This window comes from Orycteropus afer, unplaced genomic scaffold (assembly GCF_000298275.1).
Source record: "Orycteropus afer afer isolate SDZICR_OR568_19922 unplaced genomic scaffold, OryAfe1.0 scaffold00023, whole genome shotgun sequence".
NCBI classification, from domain to species: Eukaryota; Metazoa; Chordata; class Mammalia; order Tubulidentata; family Orycteropodidae; genus Orycteropus; species Orycteropus afer.
In genome coordinates, this window is record NW_006921610.1 from 3,623,502 (window position 1) to 3,641,933 (window position 18,432).

The 18,432-nt window shown below is 36.8% G+C and overlaps 1 protein-coding gene across 1 annotated transcript in view; it reads left to right on the top strand.

The window, feature by feature from the left end:
• Positions 1–18,432, top strand: part of PRPF40A (pre-mRNA processing factor 40 homolog A) — a 71,178-nt gene that overhangs the window by 22,269 nt on the left and 30,477 nt on the right. Inside the window, exons 3-5 of the mRNA XM_007934925.2 lie at positions 2,247–2,327; positions 4,468–4,498; positions 6,512–6,528. Coding sequence (XP_007933116.2) covers positions 2,247–2,327; positions 4,468–4,498; positions 6,512–6,528 — 129 coding nt within the window. The remainder of the gene's footprint in view (positions 1–2,246; positions 2,328–4,467; positions 4,499–6,511; positions 6,529–18,432) is intronic.

Consider the following 18,432-nt stretch of genomic DNA (forward strand, 5'->3'; position numbering starts at 1 on the left):
ACTAGCCAATCATAGCATCAGAACTCTAAGCACGTGAGAGAGAGTGGGCACCTTCCAGAACATTGTTTTGTGCCACTCCCAACAGAAATACTCCAGGTGGACAACTTCAGCAATCAGGAGCTCCTCAGTTGCTCATAGAAAATCCCACCTGGAGTTTACAAAGACTTATGGGTAGAAAAGCCACACTAAGTAATTTACTACACCACAATAAGATAGAGTAGAACTGCTCCAGAGGATTTCCAAGACTATAAATCTTTATGGAAGTAGAGTACCTCATCTTTCTCCACCAGAGAGGCTGGAGGGTTTGAACTTCCAACCTTTTGGTTAGCAGCTAAATGTTTTTAACTAGAGTGCCATGAGAGCTACTTCTGTCGGTTTAAGGAGCTCTGATGATGCTGTGGTGAAAATGTTGGGCTGCTAACAACAGGGGGGTGGTTCAAACCCACTCAGCCACTCAGCTGCTCCGAGGGAGAAAGATGAGGCATTCAGCTTCCATGAACATTTACAACCTTGGAAACCCCATGAGGATATTCTACTCAGTCCTATTATAGTGTCACTCTGAATTGGCAGGAGCTCTGGTAGCATAGTGCCTAAGGCACTTGACTGCTAACCAGAAGGCTGACAGTTCAAACCCACCAGCCACTCCTTGAAAAGAAGGTTGGGCGATCTGCTTCCATAGTGATCCCACCTCGGAAACCCAAGGAGGGGTCGCGACTCAGCGGCACATAACAACAACTGAGTTAGAATCTACTTGATGGCAATAGTTTCTGTCTACAAGAGGTTTTTTTTTAATCTTTATAGTTTATTGAATGCTTTCTTGTAACTTTTTGGGTTGTGTTTTAATCCATGAAAACCGTACTTCTTCATTGTTTAAGGATCTCTGGTAGTACATTGGTTAAAACATTTGGCTGCTAACAGAAAGATCAGCTGCGGTTCAAACCCACCAGCCCCTCTATGGGAGAAAGATACGGCATTCTGCTTCTGTAAAATTTACAACCTTGGAAACCCTCTGTGGGAGTTCTACTCTGTAAGGTCGCTATGAGTCAGCATTGACTTGATGGCAGTGGGTTTGGTTAGTTTAGCCGTTTTTGCTTCATGAGTTCGATTTCACAAGTAATATAGTATGTGAATATTCTTCTCTGCCTTTAGTAAGCTTTAATCTATATTTCACTATTAACTAATACATTTATCTCTTTTCTATTGCTCCTATTGTTCTGATTGTACATTTAATTTGAAACTCTTGTTTAGCTGGTGTAGCTGGTTACCTTGTTAGAATACCTGAGATTGTTCTATATAATTTGAATTCCTCCCACCTTGTTTTTTTCTAGGTTTGTTCATTTAAAATGAAAATTGTAATGTGGGGTTATACTTGTCTTGTCTCCTTTGGAAATCTTTGTTAATACACAGTGAATTAATTTATAGGCTTGAATGGCAATCATTGATAAACTAGATGAAACTCCCAAACTAATAACATCTTTCTCCGTATTTCCATATGTGCCTTACTAAACTTTTTCTTAAAAAGGAGAGGATAGATAATTTGTGATTGAAAGTTGGTCTTTATGTTTGTTTTTCAAGTTACCATTTGGATTTTAAGAACCTTAGATTTAAGGTTTTATATTAAAAAAGAAAAGAACTAAGTTGCTGTAAAATTTATTTAACACCAGTATTGAAAATCAAAGTAGAAAAATTGAAACAAAAAAAAATTCATGTTATTTTATCTTCCTCCATGGGGAAAAACATGAAGGTTTACTTAAAAGGAAATTAATATTCTTCTTAAGTTTAGGCTAAATAATGGTGGTGGTAGTGGTGGTGGTGTTATGTGCCATCAAGTTGGACCCTACTCATAGCGACCCCTCTTTGGTTTTCCAAGGCAGTATCACTACAGAAGTAGATTGCCCCATCTTCCTTCCGAGGAGTGGCTGATGGGTTTGAACCACCAGCCTTCTGGTTAGCATTCAGGTGCCTTAGGCACTATGCTACCAGAGCTTCCGATAATAGTGTACACTTATAAATTTATTTGTTGAAATAATTTTAACTCTGCAAGTAAACTATCACATAAATACTGAAATAGATAATAAAGTACTTCATTCATTCAACAAGCACTTACTAAGCATACGATGCATACAGTTTACTATTATGTGCTTTTTAACCTTAAATTGTATGTATTAGCTTTAATAACCAGGTAGATTTTTAGATACTGAGTGCTTTTGGTCATGTAGAGTAATGTTTTTTTACTTTTATTTTAGATGCCTGGAATGATGTCTTCAGTAATGCCTGGGATGATGATGTCTCATATGTCTCAGGCTTCCATGCAGCCTGCCTTACCGGTAATCTTATTTTCTGGGATGTTTTCATTAATTACTTTCATATGTGAAATCGTGTGTGTGTGTGTGTGTGTACACACATTATAAGTAGTCATATTAGCCTTTTCAGTGCCTCCGGTTGAGTTACTTAATATGACATGGAAATTATTGTGTACAACTTATATGATTGGCATTTGACATTAATGATAGGAATGATAGGCATTTATATTTTTTTCCTGTATTGATATGAAATGTACATCTTTAGTTAATAAAATATTCTACATTAGACAAGACCAAAATATTGAAAAGCATAATTTGTTAGCCAGCAGCATTGTATTGGCCTGGTTATTCTTTAAATCTTCAAAGAGTAGTCATTTATTTTACTGAGTGCTAATTAAAAATAGATACTCTACGGTTTAATGCTATATCCTAGATTTATAATTTAGGAGACTAAACTGATTGGCTGCTAACTGAAAGGTTAACAGTTTGCAACCACCTATCAACTCCTTGGGAGAAAGACCTTGTGATCTGTTCTTTCAAAGATTTCAGCCTTAGAAAACCATGAGTCAGTTTGACACTGTCATATGAGGTTGATGTGACTTGCAGACTACAGTTCTTAAAGTTTTGTGGCATATTACCTAGAAAATTCCTGTGCAGCCTTCACACCCTTGTTCACTATAGAAATATATAAATCATTGTTAGTTAGTTTAACTTCTTTGTTCTGTGATAGACATTGGTTGTAATAAATAGATGTGGTACATTCCACAGAAGGTAGCTGGTTTCAAATGTCTTATCCAATACCCTTGCAGCAAGATGTACTTCAAAATTCAGTATTTTTTCAAATATGTTACATATGCTATACATTATATATACTATACAAGTATATGCATGTTTTGGTTACCTCATGCCACCCTAAGAGAAATATACCACAAATGGGATGGTTTGAACAAACCAGAGTTTACTCAGCCTTGAAGTCTGAGTTCAAAGTGCTGGGTTCTAGGGGCTGAGTGAAAACCCCTTGACCTTTGGCTTCAGCTCTGCCTCTTGTTCCTGGCCTACTGAAGCTAGGGGTTTTTCTTCACTCAAGCAGCTGCTGGCTGCTGAGGCTGACAAGCCCAAGGTCAACAAATAAAATGGCACAATCCCAGTGTTACCAAACAACACGGCAGGCCACTCATTCAAGTCCAAAGAAGTCTCAAGATCAGCGGGGCACGGCAGGCTGTTGAACAATGACTTGGCTACATGCAGGGTTCAGGAGTGTCAAAAAGCTGGAGACCTTCCTCAAAGTTGCTTCTTGCATACTGGAAGCAGCCCACATCCCTAAAGCAGCTACTCAGCTGCTCTAGTAGATTCCACAATGGAATTAATTACCAGTCTCACCATGGGGGATAACTGCATCCAGCTGTCCAGCCACTCAACCAGGCCAAGCCTAGTTGACCCACTATCATAACTACCACAGTGTATTACTTAATATTTTATAGTAAGGAGCTCTGATGATGTAGTGGTGAAGGCATTTGTCTGCTAACCAAAAAGCCAGTGATTCAAACCCACCAGCTTATCTATCCGTGGAAAAAATATGAGGCATATTGCTTCTGTAAAGATATATAGCCTTGGAAACACAATGAGGGTTACTAAGAGTTGGAATTGACTCGATGGCATTGAATCTTGGTTTTATACTATATGTAAAAGAGTCTTGGTGGGAGCTCTGGTGGCACAATGTTTAAGAGCTCTGCTACTAACAAAAAGTCAGTGATTTGAACCTACCAGTTGCTTCGGAGAAAAATGTGGCAGTCTGATGTCTTAAAGATTTACAGCCTTGGAAACCCTATGGCATAGTTCTACTTACTGTCCTGTGGGCTTGATATGGGTCAGATTGGACTTGTCAGCAACAAGATACTGTAAAACTTCCTGTAGTATCTAGGACAGCAACCTATAGTTCTAAAACATTATTATTTCTACACCAAAACTTAGGACATTCACTCTGAGGTGGGATAAATAAAGACTTAAAAAAGAGCTTAATGTTCATTCAGGGCTAGTTTGCCACTGAACTTTGAGTTAGTGGCTTAAAAACTACGTGTAGAAGATATTGATTCACTCTATGAGGAACTTACATAAATATAATTTAAACAATGTGAATATTACTAATTACATTTTCTTCTTACAGCCAGGAGTAAATAATATGGATGTAGCAGCAGGTATGTATACATTGTGTAGTGGTATTCATTAGACTTCATTTAGAGAGTACCAAACACCATAATAAGGAATAAATTCAGTCTTTTGGACTTTATAATCAGCTGTTTTGTTGTTTTTTTTAAGGCAAGGATAAATGGGAATGGTGCTTTATGACTGAATTCTTTAACAATTACACTTTTAAATCAGGTTCTAGAATATAATGTGGTTTGCAGATATGCTTTGGCTCACAGAAGATATGTAAATTTTATAATTAATTGTTAACAAATAAAATCTGCACGTTTTACCTAGAAATTGAATTTATCTTGAAAAGTTGATCTAAATATTCAGTTCTTAGAATGGTCCACTGAATTCTGGTTGAATCCCTATTGGCAGCTATTAGAGCAGCTCTAGTATTACAGATGTGGAACGTTATCTCTTGTTGGTCTTCTGGACTACTTTAATCATTTTTCTATTATCAGTCCTGCCCCCTTTTATTTATTGGCTTGTGGAAGCCCTGCTGATTTTTTTTTTAAGTCATCAAGTAAGTGTTTGTTTTGAGTAACATAATTTTAATGTGTAATAGTAATGCTGCAATTATCCATGATAGTGTTCACATGATTAATATTTGAGATGTTGAAATTTATCCCATGGTTTTGCCAAAACTTTCTTGTTTTATATATTATTGTTGGAAACATGTTTTAAATGTACTATGTGTTTTGCTGCATGTCCATATGGGACATAATTGATATTTTTAATATTTCACAAATTTCATTATAAAATTAAAATGATGTTCTGAAATGACAAGCATAGTTTTTTTTAGCCCATTTAGATATCTTAAGCTGTTTTTTTTCCCCTAAGTAATCCTGGAATATTAATTTAAATTGTTAATAACTTTTCAAATTCTTTTAAAATTCTAACATTGATGCCCACAGTAGCTTATTTTGATTGCTGTCAATAGATTGCAGTTTGTTTTGTTTTCTTTATATACAATTATAAGTTACTAGTTTTTAAATTTATGTATTAAATTAGATGAGCTTTGTGACTGATGGTACATTTTCTCTTATATCTGTAATAGTCTAGAAAAGTACCATCTAGAACTTCCTGCAGTGATAGAAATGCTCTAATCTCTACTATTCAGTAGTCCAATAAGGGCCACTAAAGCTCACTGCCATTGAGTTGTATCTGACTTATAGCAACCCCTCCTTGGGTTTCTGAGGCAGTATCAATCACTACAGAAGTAGATTGCCCGATCTTCCTTCCAAGCAGGATTGGTGGATTTGAACCGCCAGCCTTCTGGTTAGCAGTCAGATGCCTTAGGCACTGAGCCACCAGCCACATATAATTACCAACTGCTTGAAATATGGATACTTCAACTGAGGGACTGGATTTTTTACTTTATTTAGTCATAATTTTGAATTTAAATAAAGTTGTGTGGTGTCTAATGGCTATTGTATAGCACAAGTCTGGAATCTCGATAGTTGAAGTTGCCCAACATCTAAGCATAGGATTGTTGTTGTTATATGCCATCAAGTCGGACCCGACTCATAGCAACCCTTCCTTGGGTTTCCGAGGCGGTATCACTACGCAAGTGGATTGCCCAACCTTCCTTCTGAGGAGTGGCTGGTGGGTTTGAACCACCAGCCTTTTCGTTAGCAGTCAGGTGCCTTAGGGACTACGCTACCAGAGGTCCTGGATTAGAGGTGTTAATTGTAGTTTGGTAGTATAGCAGAAGGAGGAGAATTGGAGAAAAGAGAAGTCAATAGCCAGGAGACAAGAAGTAAAGGGCAAAGAGGAGTGCTGCTCACACTGGCTCCAGGTGAGTTTGGAGATTGAAAGTTGGAAGATCCACTGAATTCTGAAAATGCTTTGAATACTATATGTTTTGTGGAAAAGAGCAAGCACAAAAGTCTTAGAGGAAAGTCTCAGGATAAGAATAAGGAGGAAGAAGTAGTATGAATAAATATTGAAACTGTTAACTTAGGAGGTATAGTATGATTTATCACAGTGTAAATATTGTATGTCTTGTCTTATTTTAGGTACCACATCTGGCACTGTAAGTACTCATTTAAACCTCTGGGAAGTATTTATTTAATTATACTTCTTTGACCTACATTGATCCTTACTTCTTTTTTAAAAGTTACTGGCCAAGCTGGACCTTTTTCCTTTCTGTTCTATACCAGAGGTTAAATATTTGAATGTTTTATTCTAAAGGCTAGTTTTGATAGGTCTTATGAGAGAAGTGGGCTAGAGTACATATTCATTGTAGTTTGAAAGCAAAGAACTGGGATATCTAACTGACACAATTTTAGAGCATTTTAAGTACCTTTTAAGGTTAAAGTCTGTTAGATAAGTATTAGTTTTTACAAGGATTTGAATTCTCCCCCATCACAATTACAAGGGAAATAGAACATCTTGGTGCATAGTAATTATAACGTGGTAATTTTCAGAATTACATTTTGTTGTTGTTGTTGTTGTTGTTATGTGCTGTCGAGTCGGACCTGACTCAGAATTACATTAGAGGGTACCATTTTATAAAGAAAAACTTATGTACCATTGCTTGAATATGTAGTTGTAGCTGTAAGCCTAATGTAGATTTGGTCTTTATATGTAGTAGCTTAAAGTACGACTTTCTGCCTGTGCCTTCCTTAGCACTGTGTTAAAAAAATCAAATAGTTTGATTTTTCCTTAAGAAAGGAAAGTTGAGTATTACTGTTAAGTGTTTTTCCTTTAATATTTAAGATACTAATCTTGTTCATTTTCTAATCCTTCTGTGCATGATACACATTTTTATGGTGGTCCGTATTTTGGGAAAATAATGTAATCCTGGGGCTCTGCTTGAAAGTAGCCATTTTATGCATACTGGTCTTACTCTATTTTTTAAGTAGAAGGATTTTTTCTATTTTAGGTACTGCTTAAAGATCAGTGGAAAGAGAGTTTATGTGTATAATTTTATTTAATAGCAACAGTCCTAAGAGGTAGTTGTTACTCCTAATATTATGGTTGAGGAAATGCAGGAAGCTGTGAATTGATTGCTAATATGCTAGTATTTTATACTTTGGAGGAAAGAATTTTGAGTATTTACATTTAAAAAAAAACTTTCCTATATCTTGTACTTTAAAATTTGAATGATTACAAAGTATTGATCTGGTATTTTTCCATTATGAGAGAGCATGGTTTTATTTCGAGCAAATGAGAGCTGCTTCTTTTACCTGGTTATTTAAATAGCACAAGCTCACTGGGTAGAAAAATAAAGTAAAATTCGTTCTGAATTTTTTTACCATGGGAGACCATTGTTACTATCTGTTCTGGTGACAGTCCTTTCATACATTTTATATAAGCATAGACACATTTATCATTTTACATATGATACATGGTTTTTAATATAATTTATAAATATATTTTACATTTCTCATTTAACAGCTCATTTTGAATCTATGTAAGTTCCCTAATATAGATGAAATCTTGTAAATGATAAGAAAAATTATCATTGGCGTAGAGGTGTTAATTTATTCGACTATTTGCTTATCGATGGGTCTTTTTATTTCTATGGTTCCCTCCCCCCAATTGCAAACAATTCATTCTTTCACACTGATATTCTTTCTAAGAAAGATTCAAAAAGTAGCATTTTGGGGATGGAGAATATGTAATTAGCACTATCTTTTCTCAAAGTATAAAATGAACATTTGTATGAACAGTTTCCTTTGCTCCAAGAGCTCTTATCCGCAGTTGCTGTTATGTGCCATCGCAATGCATAGTGACCCTACAAGACAGTAGAATGGCCCCATAGAGTTCCTAGGCTGTCATATTTACTGCTTATTTGCTAATAAGCATTTCTCCAGATCTTTACTCCTTTGGAAATGCTGATAGGTTGAAACTTACACCTTTAGATTAGCTTACCTGTTTTTACCACCAGGGCACTGTCCCATCAGCAGTAGGCATTCTTCCTCATTTAAATTGTGCTGCTTTGTTACGGACGTAAAGCAGCAGGTCCTATTTGCCTCCTAAAACGAAACTGAGTATTTTATTTGCTATTTTCACTTTCTCAGTGTTAGTCTATTTCTGTCCTTTCCTGTTTTTTTCTTTTAAGAGTTGTTTTGTGTTTTTCTTACCAATTTTAAGAACTCTTCAGCTGTTAACAGATAGTAATCCTTCACTAGCTATGAATTTTAGATAGTTTACCTATTCTACCATTTGTCTGTTTATTATAGTACCCCTTGTCGTGCAAACATTTTTAATTTTAATATACTGTACTTAGATATAATTATCTTCTTTATAGCTTCTGAGTTTTTAAAACATTTTTACAAAGTCTTTTCCGATCCCTTTTTTTCCCATAAAGCTTCCTATATTTTCCTGAGAAAATTTTGTTGCTCTGTTTTTTACCTTTATTTGATTCATCTTGAATTGTCTATAAGATGTACATATATTAAAAAACCAAATTCACTGCTGTCACGTCACTTCTAACTCATAGCAACCCTCATTGGGTTTCTGAGGCTGTAGATATTTATGGAATTAAATCGCCCCATCTTCCTTCCAGGGAGCAACTCATAGGTTTGAACCACTGATCTTCTGGTTAGCAGCCAAATGCCTTATTCACCATACCACCAGAGCTCCTAAGGTGTATATTTATATATCCGGTTATGTCAGTTGTTTATTAAGCCATTTTTTCACACTTAATTGAAATATCTTTTTTTGTTATAAAATTTACATATTCTGGCATTTGTTTCTAGGTTTTTTTGTCCTGCCATGTTTATCGGTTTCTAATCTAATTGTTATATCTTTGATTAGTGTGGCTTTAATAGTTAGTAAGAAAAGTCTGTATGGTTTTTCTTCTCATAATTTTCATAGCTGTTTTCAGATAAACATGTGAATTCCCCTATTCCACTCCTAGGTATTGGTATGTTCACATACATACATATATAAATACATACTCACTAGATAGAAAATATTCATTGTTTTTGTACCTGGGGTTGTATTTTAATTCATTTTCATTTTTGAAAAATTGACATTTTTATATTGTTAATAGAACAGATAATTGAATAGTCTTGTCCTTCAAAAATATTTTTGTATAATAATTTGCTATTTGTTTTATTCTTCATTTTCAGATTTTATGTGCACAAACTTGAGTTATTTTATTAGATTATAGTTACCATTATTGATCCATGGAAAGTCCCTCACATTTCTTCCCTTTATCCTCCATCTTCCATTTACTCTTCCCAAATGGTATTCACATAAGATTTATGTCATAGGATGTGTATGTATTAGGGAAAGGGTATATAATTCTTTGTGTATATATTTTTTCCCCTAGATGGTATTATACTAGGGCTCTTATTCTGTGTTGTTGTTGTTGTTTTTATGTGCCATTGAGTTGTCTCTGACTCTTAGCAACCTTCTGTACAACAAAACCAACCATTGCCTGCTCCTTTGCCAGCCTCATGATCCCTACTCTACCTGAGCCCATTGCTGCAGCCACTGTGTCAATCCATCTTATTGAGTGCCTTCCCTTTTTGTGTTGACCCTCCACTTTACCAAGCCTGACATCCTTCTTCAGAGAATGGTCCCTTCTGACAATATGACCAGAGTAGGTGAGATGGAAGTCTGACCATTCTCACTTCCAAAGAGCATTCTGGCTGCACTTCTTCCAGGACAGATTTGTTCTTTTAGCAGTCCACGGTACATTCAGTATTCTTCACCAGCACAATTCAAAAAGCATCAACTCTTCTTCAGTCTTCCTCATTCATTGTCCAGCTCTCACATGCATATGAGGCCATTTTAAATACCATAGCTTGGGTTAGGCACATCTTAGTCTTCAAGGAGATATCTTTGCTCTCCAGCACTTGAAAGAGGTCTTTTGTGAGAGATTTGCCCCAGTGCAATACATCTTTTGATGTCTTCACTGCAGTTTCCATTGACGTTGATTGTAGAACCACGTAAATACGAAGTATTTGACAGCTTCAGTCTTTTCTCCGTTTATCATGATGCTGCTTATCGGTCCAGTTGTAAGGACCTTTTTTTTTTCTTTATATTGAGGTGTATTCCATGCTGCAGACTGTAGTCTTTAATCTTCATCAGTAAGTGCTTCAAATCATCCTCACTTTCAGCAAGCAAAGTTGTGTTGTCTGCATATCTGAGGTTGTTACTCAGTCTCCCTCCAGTGCTGATGCCACGTTTTTCTTCATGTACTCCATCTTGTCAGATTATTTGCTCAGCATGCCGTGAGTTTGTTTTTTTATACAGATTAAGTATAGTGAAAGGATACAACCCTGATGCACTCCCTTCCTGTTTTTAAATATGTAGTATCCCCTTGTTCTGTTCAAGCTAAAGCCTCCTGGTCTGTGTTCAGGTTCCTCATAAGTACAATTAAGTGTTTTGGAATTCCCATTCTTTCAACGTTATCTACAGTTTGTTATGATCCACACAGTCAAATGCCTTTGCATGGTCAATAAAACACAAGTAAACATCTTTTTGGTATTCTTTGCTTTGAGCCAAGGTCCAGCTGACATCACCTATGATATTCCTCGTTCCACATCCCCTTCTGAATCCAGCTTGCATTTCTGGAAGTTCTCTGTCAGTATATTGCTGCAATTGTTTTTGAATTATCTTCAGTAAGATTTTGCTTGCGTGTGATACCAGTGATATTGTTCATTAATTTCCACATTCTGTGGGATCACCTTTCTTTGGAATGGGTACAAATATGGATCTCTTCCAGTCATTTGGCCCAGGTACCTATCCTCCAAATCTCTTGGCATAGCTGAGGAAGTGCCCCAGTCCAGCGTCCATTTGTTAACCATCTCAATGGGTAGTCTGTCAATTCCTGGAGCCTTGTTTTTCGCCAGTTCCTTCAGTGCAGCTTCAGCTTCTTCCTTCTTGATCATATGCCACCTCTGAAATGGATGACAATCAACCAGTTCTTTTTGGTACAATGACTGTATTCCTTCTGTCATCTTTTAAGGCTTCCTGCATCATTCAGTATTTAGCCCATAGAATCTTTCAACATTGCAACTTAATGCTTAAATTCTTCTTCAGTTCTTTCAGCTTAAGAAATGTCGAGCATATTCTTCCTTTTTGGTTTTCTAACCTCAAGACTTTGCACATTATGATAATAATTGACTTTTTCTTCTCCAACTGCTCTTGAAATCTGTTCAGCTCTTTTATTCTGTCGATTCTTACATTTGCTTTAGCAATTCTCCACTGAAGGGCAAGTTTCAGAGTCTCTTCTGACATCCATTTTGAACTTTTGTTCCTTTCCTGTCTTTTTAATGACCTTTTACTTCCTTCATGGGTGATGTTCTTGATGTAATCCCACAATTCCTCTGATTTTGAGTAATTGGTGTTCAGTGCATCGAATATTCTTTAGGTGGTATCTAAATTCAGGAGAAATATGATTAAATCATGGTCTTATTTTGGCTCTTGTGGACTTGTTTTAATTGTCTTCAACTTCAACTTGAATTTGCATCTGAGCAGTTGATGGTCTGTTCTTCAATCAGCTCCTGGCCTTGTTTTTGGCTGAGGATCCTGAGCTGCTTCTTCACCTCTTCCCACAGATGTAGTCAGTCTGATTCCTGTGTACTTTGTCTGGTGAAGTCCATGTGTAAAGCCAGTGTTTCTGTTGTTGAAAAAAAAAATTTGAGATGAATAAGTCATTGGTCTTGAAAAATTCTATCATGCGATCTCCAGCATTATTATATCACCAAGGCCATATATTCCAACTACTGGTGATTCTTCTTTGTTTCCAACTTTAGCATTCCAATCATCAGTGATAATTGATGTACCTTGATTGCATGTTTGGTCAATTTCAGACTACAGAAGTTGGTAAAAATCTTCAATTTACTCATCTTTGGCTTTGGTTGTTGGTATCTAAATTTGAATAATAGTATTAACTGGTCTTCCTCATAGGAGCTCTGGTAGCATAGTGCCTAAGGCACTTGACTGCTAACCAGAAGGCTGGTGGTTCAAACCCACCAGCCACTCCTTGGAAGGAAGATTGGGCAATCTACTTCCGTAGTGATACTGCCTTGGAAACCCAAGGAGGGGTCGCTATGAGTTGGGTCTGACTTGACGGCACATGACAACAACAAAAAAAAACCTCATAGGCATATGGGTATTATCCTATCACTGACAGCATTGTACTTCAGGATAAATCTTGAAACATTCTTTGTGATGATGAATGACCTGTCATCCTTCTTGAATTTGTCATTCCTGGCATGGTTGATCCTATGATCGTCTGATTCAAAATGGCCAAAACCAGTCCATTTCCCCTCACTAATGCCTATGATATTGATCTTTATGCATTCCATTTCATTTTTGACAACTTCCAATTATCCTAGATTCATACTACGTACATTCCATGTTTCAATTATTAATGAGTGTTTATAGCTGTTTCGTCTTATCTTGAGACATGCACATCAGCAGATGGAGGTCCCGAAAGCTTTACTCTGTCTACATCATTAATGTTGGCTCTACTCTGAGGAATCAGCTCTTCTCCTGTTGTATTTTGAGTGCCTTCTGACCTAAGGGGCTCATGTTCCTGCACTGTGTTTCAAGGCTATTCAAGTAATATATCAGACAGTGCTTCACTGCTTTTTGTAAGGTTTTCATTGGCCAATTTGAGAAATCGATGGCCTCTTCCTTCTTTTGACTCTGTCTTAGTCTGGAAGCTCTCCTGAAGCCTGTCCACCATGAGTAACCCTGCTGGCATTTGAAACACCAATGGCATAACCTCCAGCCTCCAGCCTCACAGCAACATTGAAGCCACCACAGTACGACAGAGTGACAAACAAGTTTGTCTCCCTTACCTGTTCCAAAGTGCTTCGTTCAGGGAGTTCCAGTAAGATGGCAGAATAGGTGGAAAGACTGAAGAGACCCTCTACAACAAAGAAAAGGGAAACCAATTTACACAAATACAGAAGATAATCCTGGACCCAGAGCTTTGCAGGGAAGGATACCGAAGTAGACTAAACTCCAACTAGCAGAAGAATTTGCATGAAAACACCAAAAATTGAGAAATACAGAGCTATGGTCTGGCAGCGATCCTGACAGCACAGACAGCTTGGATATTGCCGAGTGGTGGTAAGACCTAAGAACTAACCTAAAAATCAGCCCTGCTAGCCAGGGATTGCACGGAGACTGCTCTGGTGGCTGGAGAATGTAAGAGGAAGCAGAGAACAGGAAGGCAGGCTGAGCTGTGGACTTCTGCCTGTCCAGAGGGTGTGGCCATTTTGAATGTTTACAAGCAGCTTGACCATTTTAGGTATTTAAAGAGACAGCATTCTCTCAGGTTCCAGGGACTTAAGAACACGCTCCGCTTGCTGGGAACCGCAAAGACATCCCGGATGCACGGACCACTTGAAAGGTGTGACATTCCCCTTGTTACTCTCATATATCCCACACCATCTTGGTGAACAGAGATGCGGCCATCCCTCACTCCCGCCCACCTTCTAGGCTGGCAAGAATTCCATCCCAGTCATTTTTATTATCATTCATTGTTCTTCCCTTCCCAGGTTTTAGTTTTCAGCTTTTTTCTTTTCCCTGTTTCTGGTTCCTTTTTCTTTTTTTTCTTTCATGTGGGTAACACTGTTTCTTGTTTTTCTTTTTGTGTTCTTCCCATTTTTTTCTTCAGTATTTTCCATCTCTACTTTTTTCTCTTATTATCCTCTCCCCAGACACTGCAGTCTTTTTTATTTTGTTTTTTTCCCTTTTATCTTTTTTTGGTTACTGTTCTGTGTGATTCAGTTGTTATTTTTGTCTAACTGAGTGGGAGACAGCAAAAGTCCCCATGCGACGTAACTATACCCACGCCTCCTGCAGCTTCACTTACTGAGTGAGAGTGACTTCCTCTATCTCCAGCAACAGGCCTACGATAAAAAACCACTAAGAAGAGCCTGACTCACCCTCAGCTGCTCTTTATAAACAGTTAACAGAGATCTAAATACAGCAATGTCATAATGTCCCAGAGACAATAGACCATCACACAAAGAAGCAGGATAAAGTGGTAGAAACAAGGGAGCAGGATACAGACCCATAACACAGCCCTGAGGAAGAAACAGCATTAGAACTCTGATAAGAAATTCAAAAGAATTATATTTAGGTATCTTCAAGGGATTGAGGGACAGATCAAGGAAAACACAGACAAATCCCTAGAAGAATTTTGGAAGAAAATACAAAGGACAAAGGAGTAGAATTGATGCAATGGAAGACAGAATTGATGAGATTGAAGACAAATGCCTGAATATTTCTATCGAAAGGCATCAGTCAGAAAAAAGATCAAAACAAAATGAAGAAAGCCTAAGGATCATGTGAGATACCATCAAAAGGAATAACCTACGTGTCATTGGAATTGCAGAACAGGAAGAGAAAAATTAAACCACTGAGAAAATTGTCCAAGATTTGTTGGAGAACTTCCCTGATACAATGAAAGATGAGGAGGTCCAGTGAACCCCAAACAGGATAGATACCAAAGAAAATCATCAAGACATATCATCATCAGACTCATCAAAGACAAAGACAGAATCCTGGAAGCAGCATGGGAAAAAACAAAAAGTTACTTACAAAGGACAACCAGTAAGAATAAGCTCTGTTGTCTCAGCAGAAACCCTACAAGCAAGAAGGCAATGGGATAGTATATGTAGAACCCTGAAAGAGAAAATTTTTCAACTAAGAATTATATACCCAGCAAAACTGTCCCTCAAATATGATGGTGAAATTAGGAGATTTCCAGATAAGCAGAAACTAAGGGAATTTGTTAAAACCAAACCAACCTTACAAGAGATACTAAAGGGAGTCCTTTGAACAGAGAACCAAAAGTAGCAAACAACAACCGATGATTAATACACAAGATGACGTAACCCAGAAACCACAGCTATGGACAGATCCAAAGTAAAATAAGCTTACAAGATTGTAAACAGCGAACCAGAGACTTCAATTGGCAAATGAAGACAACTACAAACCAGAAAGAGGGAAAATACTGTGTAGTTACAGAACTTCTAAATGGTAAGGAAGTCAAGAGAGTTGCAAGATAGAACAGACTATCCTAAACTCAGGGAACAAAATTGTAAATCATAGGGTAACCTTACAAAACTATGATAAACCTTCATACCACAATGAAAAAGAAGACAAGCACAAATATTCAGCAAATACTAAAATAACAGCAGTAAAGAAATTATAACACGATTCATAAACATAATGAGCTCAGTACAGAAAATAATATGGAACAGAGAAACCAGGGACACCATGAAAAAACACATAACAAAATGATAGCAACCAATTCATACGTATCAATAATTACACTGAATGTTAATGGATTAAATGCACCATCCAACAGACGGAGAGTTGCAGATTGGATAAGAAAACAAAATCTATCAATATGCTGTCTACCAGAGAGACACCTTAGAATCAAAGACAAAATAGACAAAAATAGACTAAAAATCAAAGGTTGGAAAAAGATATATCAAGCAAATGGCAACTGTACAAGAGCACGAGTGGCAGTATTAATTTCTGATCAAATTGACTTTAAGACGAAAACCACCATACTAGACAAGGAAGAGCATTATCATAATGATTAGAGAAACAATTGAACAAGAAAATATAACCATAATAAATATCTCTCGACCAAATGAAAGAGCCCCAAAATATATAAATCAGACTTTAAAAGAGTTGAAAAGTCAAATAGATGACTCCACAGTCATAGTAGGAGACTTTAATACACCACTTTCCATGAAAGATAGAACTGGAAAGAAACTCAACAAAGATGCGGAAGATCTAAATACAATCCACTACCTTGACCTTATAGATGTCTACAGAGCACTTCACCCAACAACAGCACAATATACATTCTTTTCCAGTGCACATGGAACATTTTCCTTGGTAGACCATATGTTCAGCCATAAAGCAAGCCTTAATAAATTTAAAAACGTGAAATACTGCAAAGCATCTTCTCAGATCATAATGATATCAAATTAGAAATCAACAAATACCAAAATCAGGCGAAGACATTACTCAAAAGGAAAACTACAGACCAGTATCCCTCAGGAATATAGATGCAAACTGCTTCATTCATTTCCTAGTCTCTCCTGCCCTGATCACTTACCCGACCTGTACCTGGGGTGCTGCCTCCAAGCATTCAAACACCTGCTTCTGTTGCTCACATGCTGGCTTTCTGTGGCCTGCCCCCATATACTCTGTGATTGACCCCCTTTTTAAAGATATCAACACTTTTTTTATTTATACTTAAATAAATACAAATTGAAATTTTTTTTTTATATTTTCCTGCACTAAATTGAGCTGGTCGTTTTTTTTTTTTTTTTTTTTTTACCTCAGATTGTATTAGTTTATTTAGGTAGTGTGTTTCTAGAAATCTGTCCACTTGTAGGTTTTCAAATTTGTTGGAGTGCCGTTCTTCATAGTATTCTATTATTTCCCTTTTTATTTCAATTGTTTCTGTTTTGAGGTCACCTATTTCATTTCTTATTCATGTTATTTGCATCTTCTCCTTTATTTTCTTTGCTAAATTTTCCAGTGGTTTGTCTGTAGTGGGTAATTCACTGCTCTGTATGTCTCCCTGTTCACTGTTTTTGTTCACTCTCTTCTTGTAATCAATATTTGATCTACTTCATTGTCCTTTCTTTTGAACTTCAGAGTTCCTGGATTATCATCTGAATCTATTTCACTTTGTTTCTTTAGTCTTTGTTGTAGTCTAGATTGTATACCTTTCTGGTCTGCCATCTTGGATCCTTCTCCTACCTGTTTTATTTTTGTTGATTACCTCTTTCAAAATCTGAGAAGTAAATGATTGCTCTGGGTATAATTGCATACATACTTTTTTTAAATTCCCAGTTTCAAATTGTATTTCAAATGCTATGTTCTGTGTATATTTGCCACTATATACTTTGGTATAAGTGCCTTAATCTTTTTATTTCTACTACATTTTAGACATTTTTCCATTTTTAATAAATTTGCATAGGCTACATTTATAATATCCTATAGATGGAGCTCTGGTAGCATAGTGCCTAAGGCATTTGACTGCTAACCAGAAGGTTGGCAGTTCAAACCCACTAGCCACTCCTCGGAAGGAAGATGGGGCAATCTACTTCCGTAGTGATACTGCCTCGGAAACCCAAGAAGGGGTCGCTATGAGTCGGGTGCGACTCAGTGGCACATAACAACTACAGCGTAGATGGATACTGTAGTATACTATTGCTATAGCATCCATCTATAGGATACTATACTATAGGAGCTCTGGTGGTGTAGTGCCTAAGGCATTTGATTGCTAACCAGAAGGCTGGAGGTTCAAACCCACCAGGCACTCCTCAGAAGAAAGATTGGGCAATTTACTTCCATAGAGATACCACCTCGGAAACCCAAGGAGGGGTCTCTGTGAGTTGGATCTGACTTGACAACAGTGAGTTTGAGTATAGTATACTATATAATACTATCCTATAGATGGAAACTATAGTAATGAATCATGAATGTACTGTTGGTGGATATTGAGTTATTCTTAATTTTCCACCATTATAGATAATCCTATAGAATACACTCTGTACAATTTGTAGTTTATCAATGGGATTTTGTGGAGTGAAATTTCAAGATCAAGAGATTATTTTATGCATTTTTTTCTCATGACAGGAATTGCTACATTTTCTTTCATAGAATTTATTCCAGTTTGATTGACATCATTAGCATAGAGAGCCCCTTTTTCCAAATACCCTTTTAAAATAATACATGCCTTTAATACCCATTCATCAGATGAACACAGGTTTCATTGTAATTTGTGCTTTTTTGTTCACTAGTGAACAGTGTGTAGTCTTTATTGTATTCTGTCAGTGGCCTTGTTTATCTTTCCATTAGATTGTCCTTTTAATAGTAGCAGATTTTGTGTGTTGAGGTAATAATTTTTTTGTGTCCCTTATTTTGCAAATATATCCTCCAATTTTATCATTTGTAAAAATGTTCACTTTTAATTGAT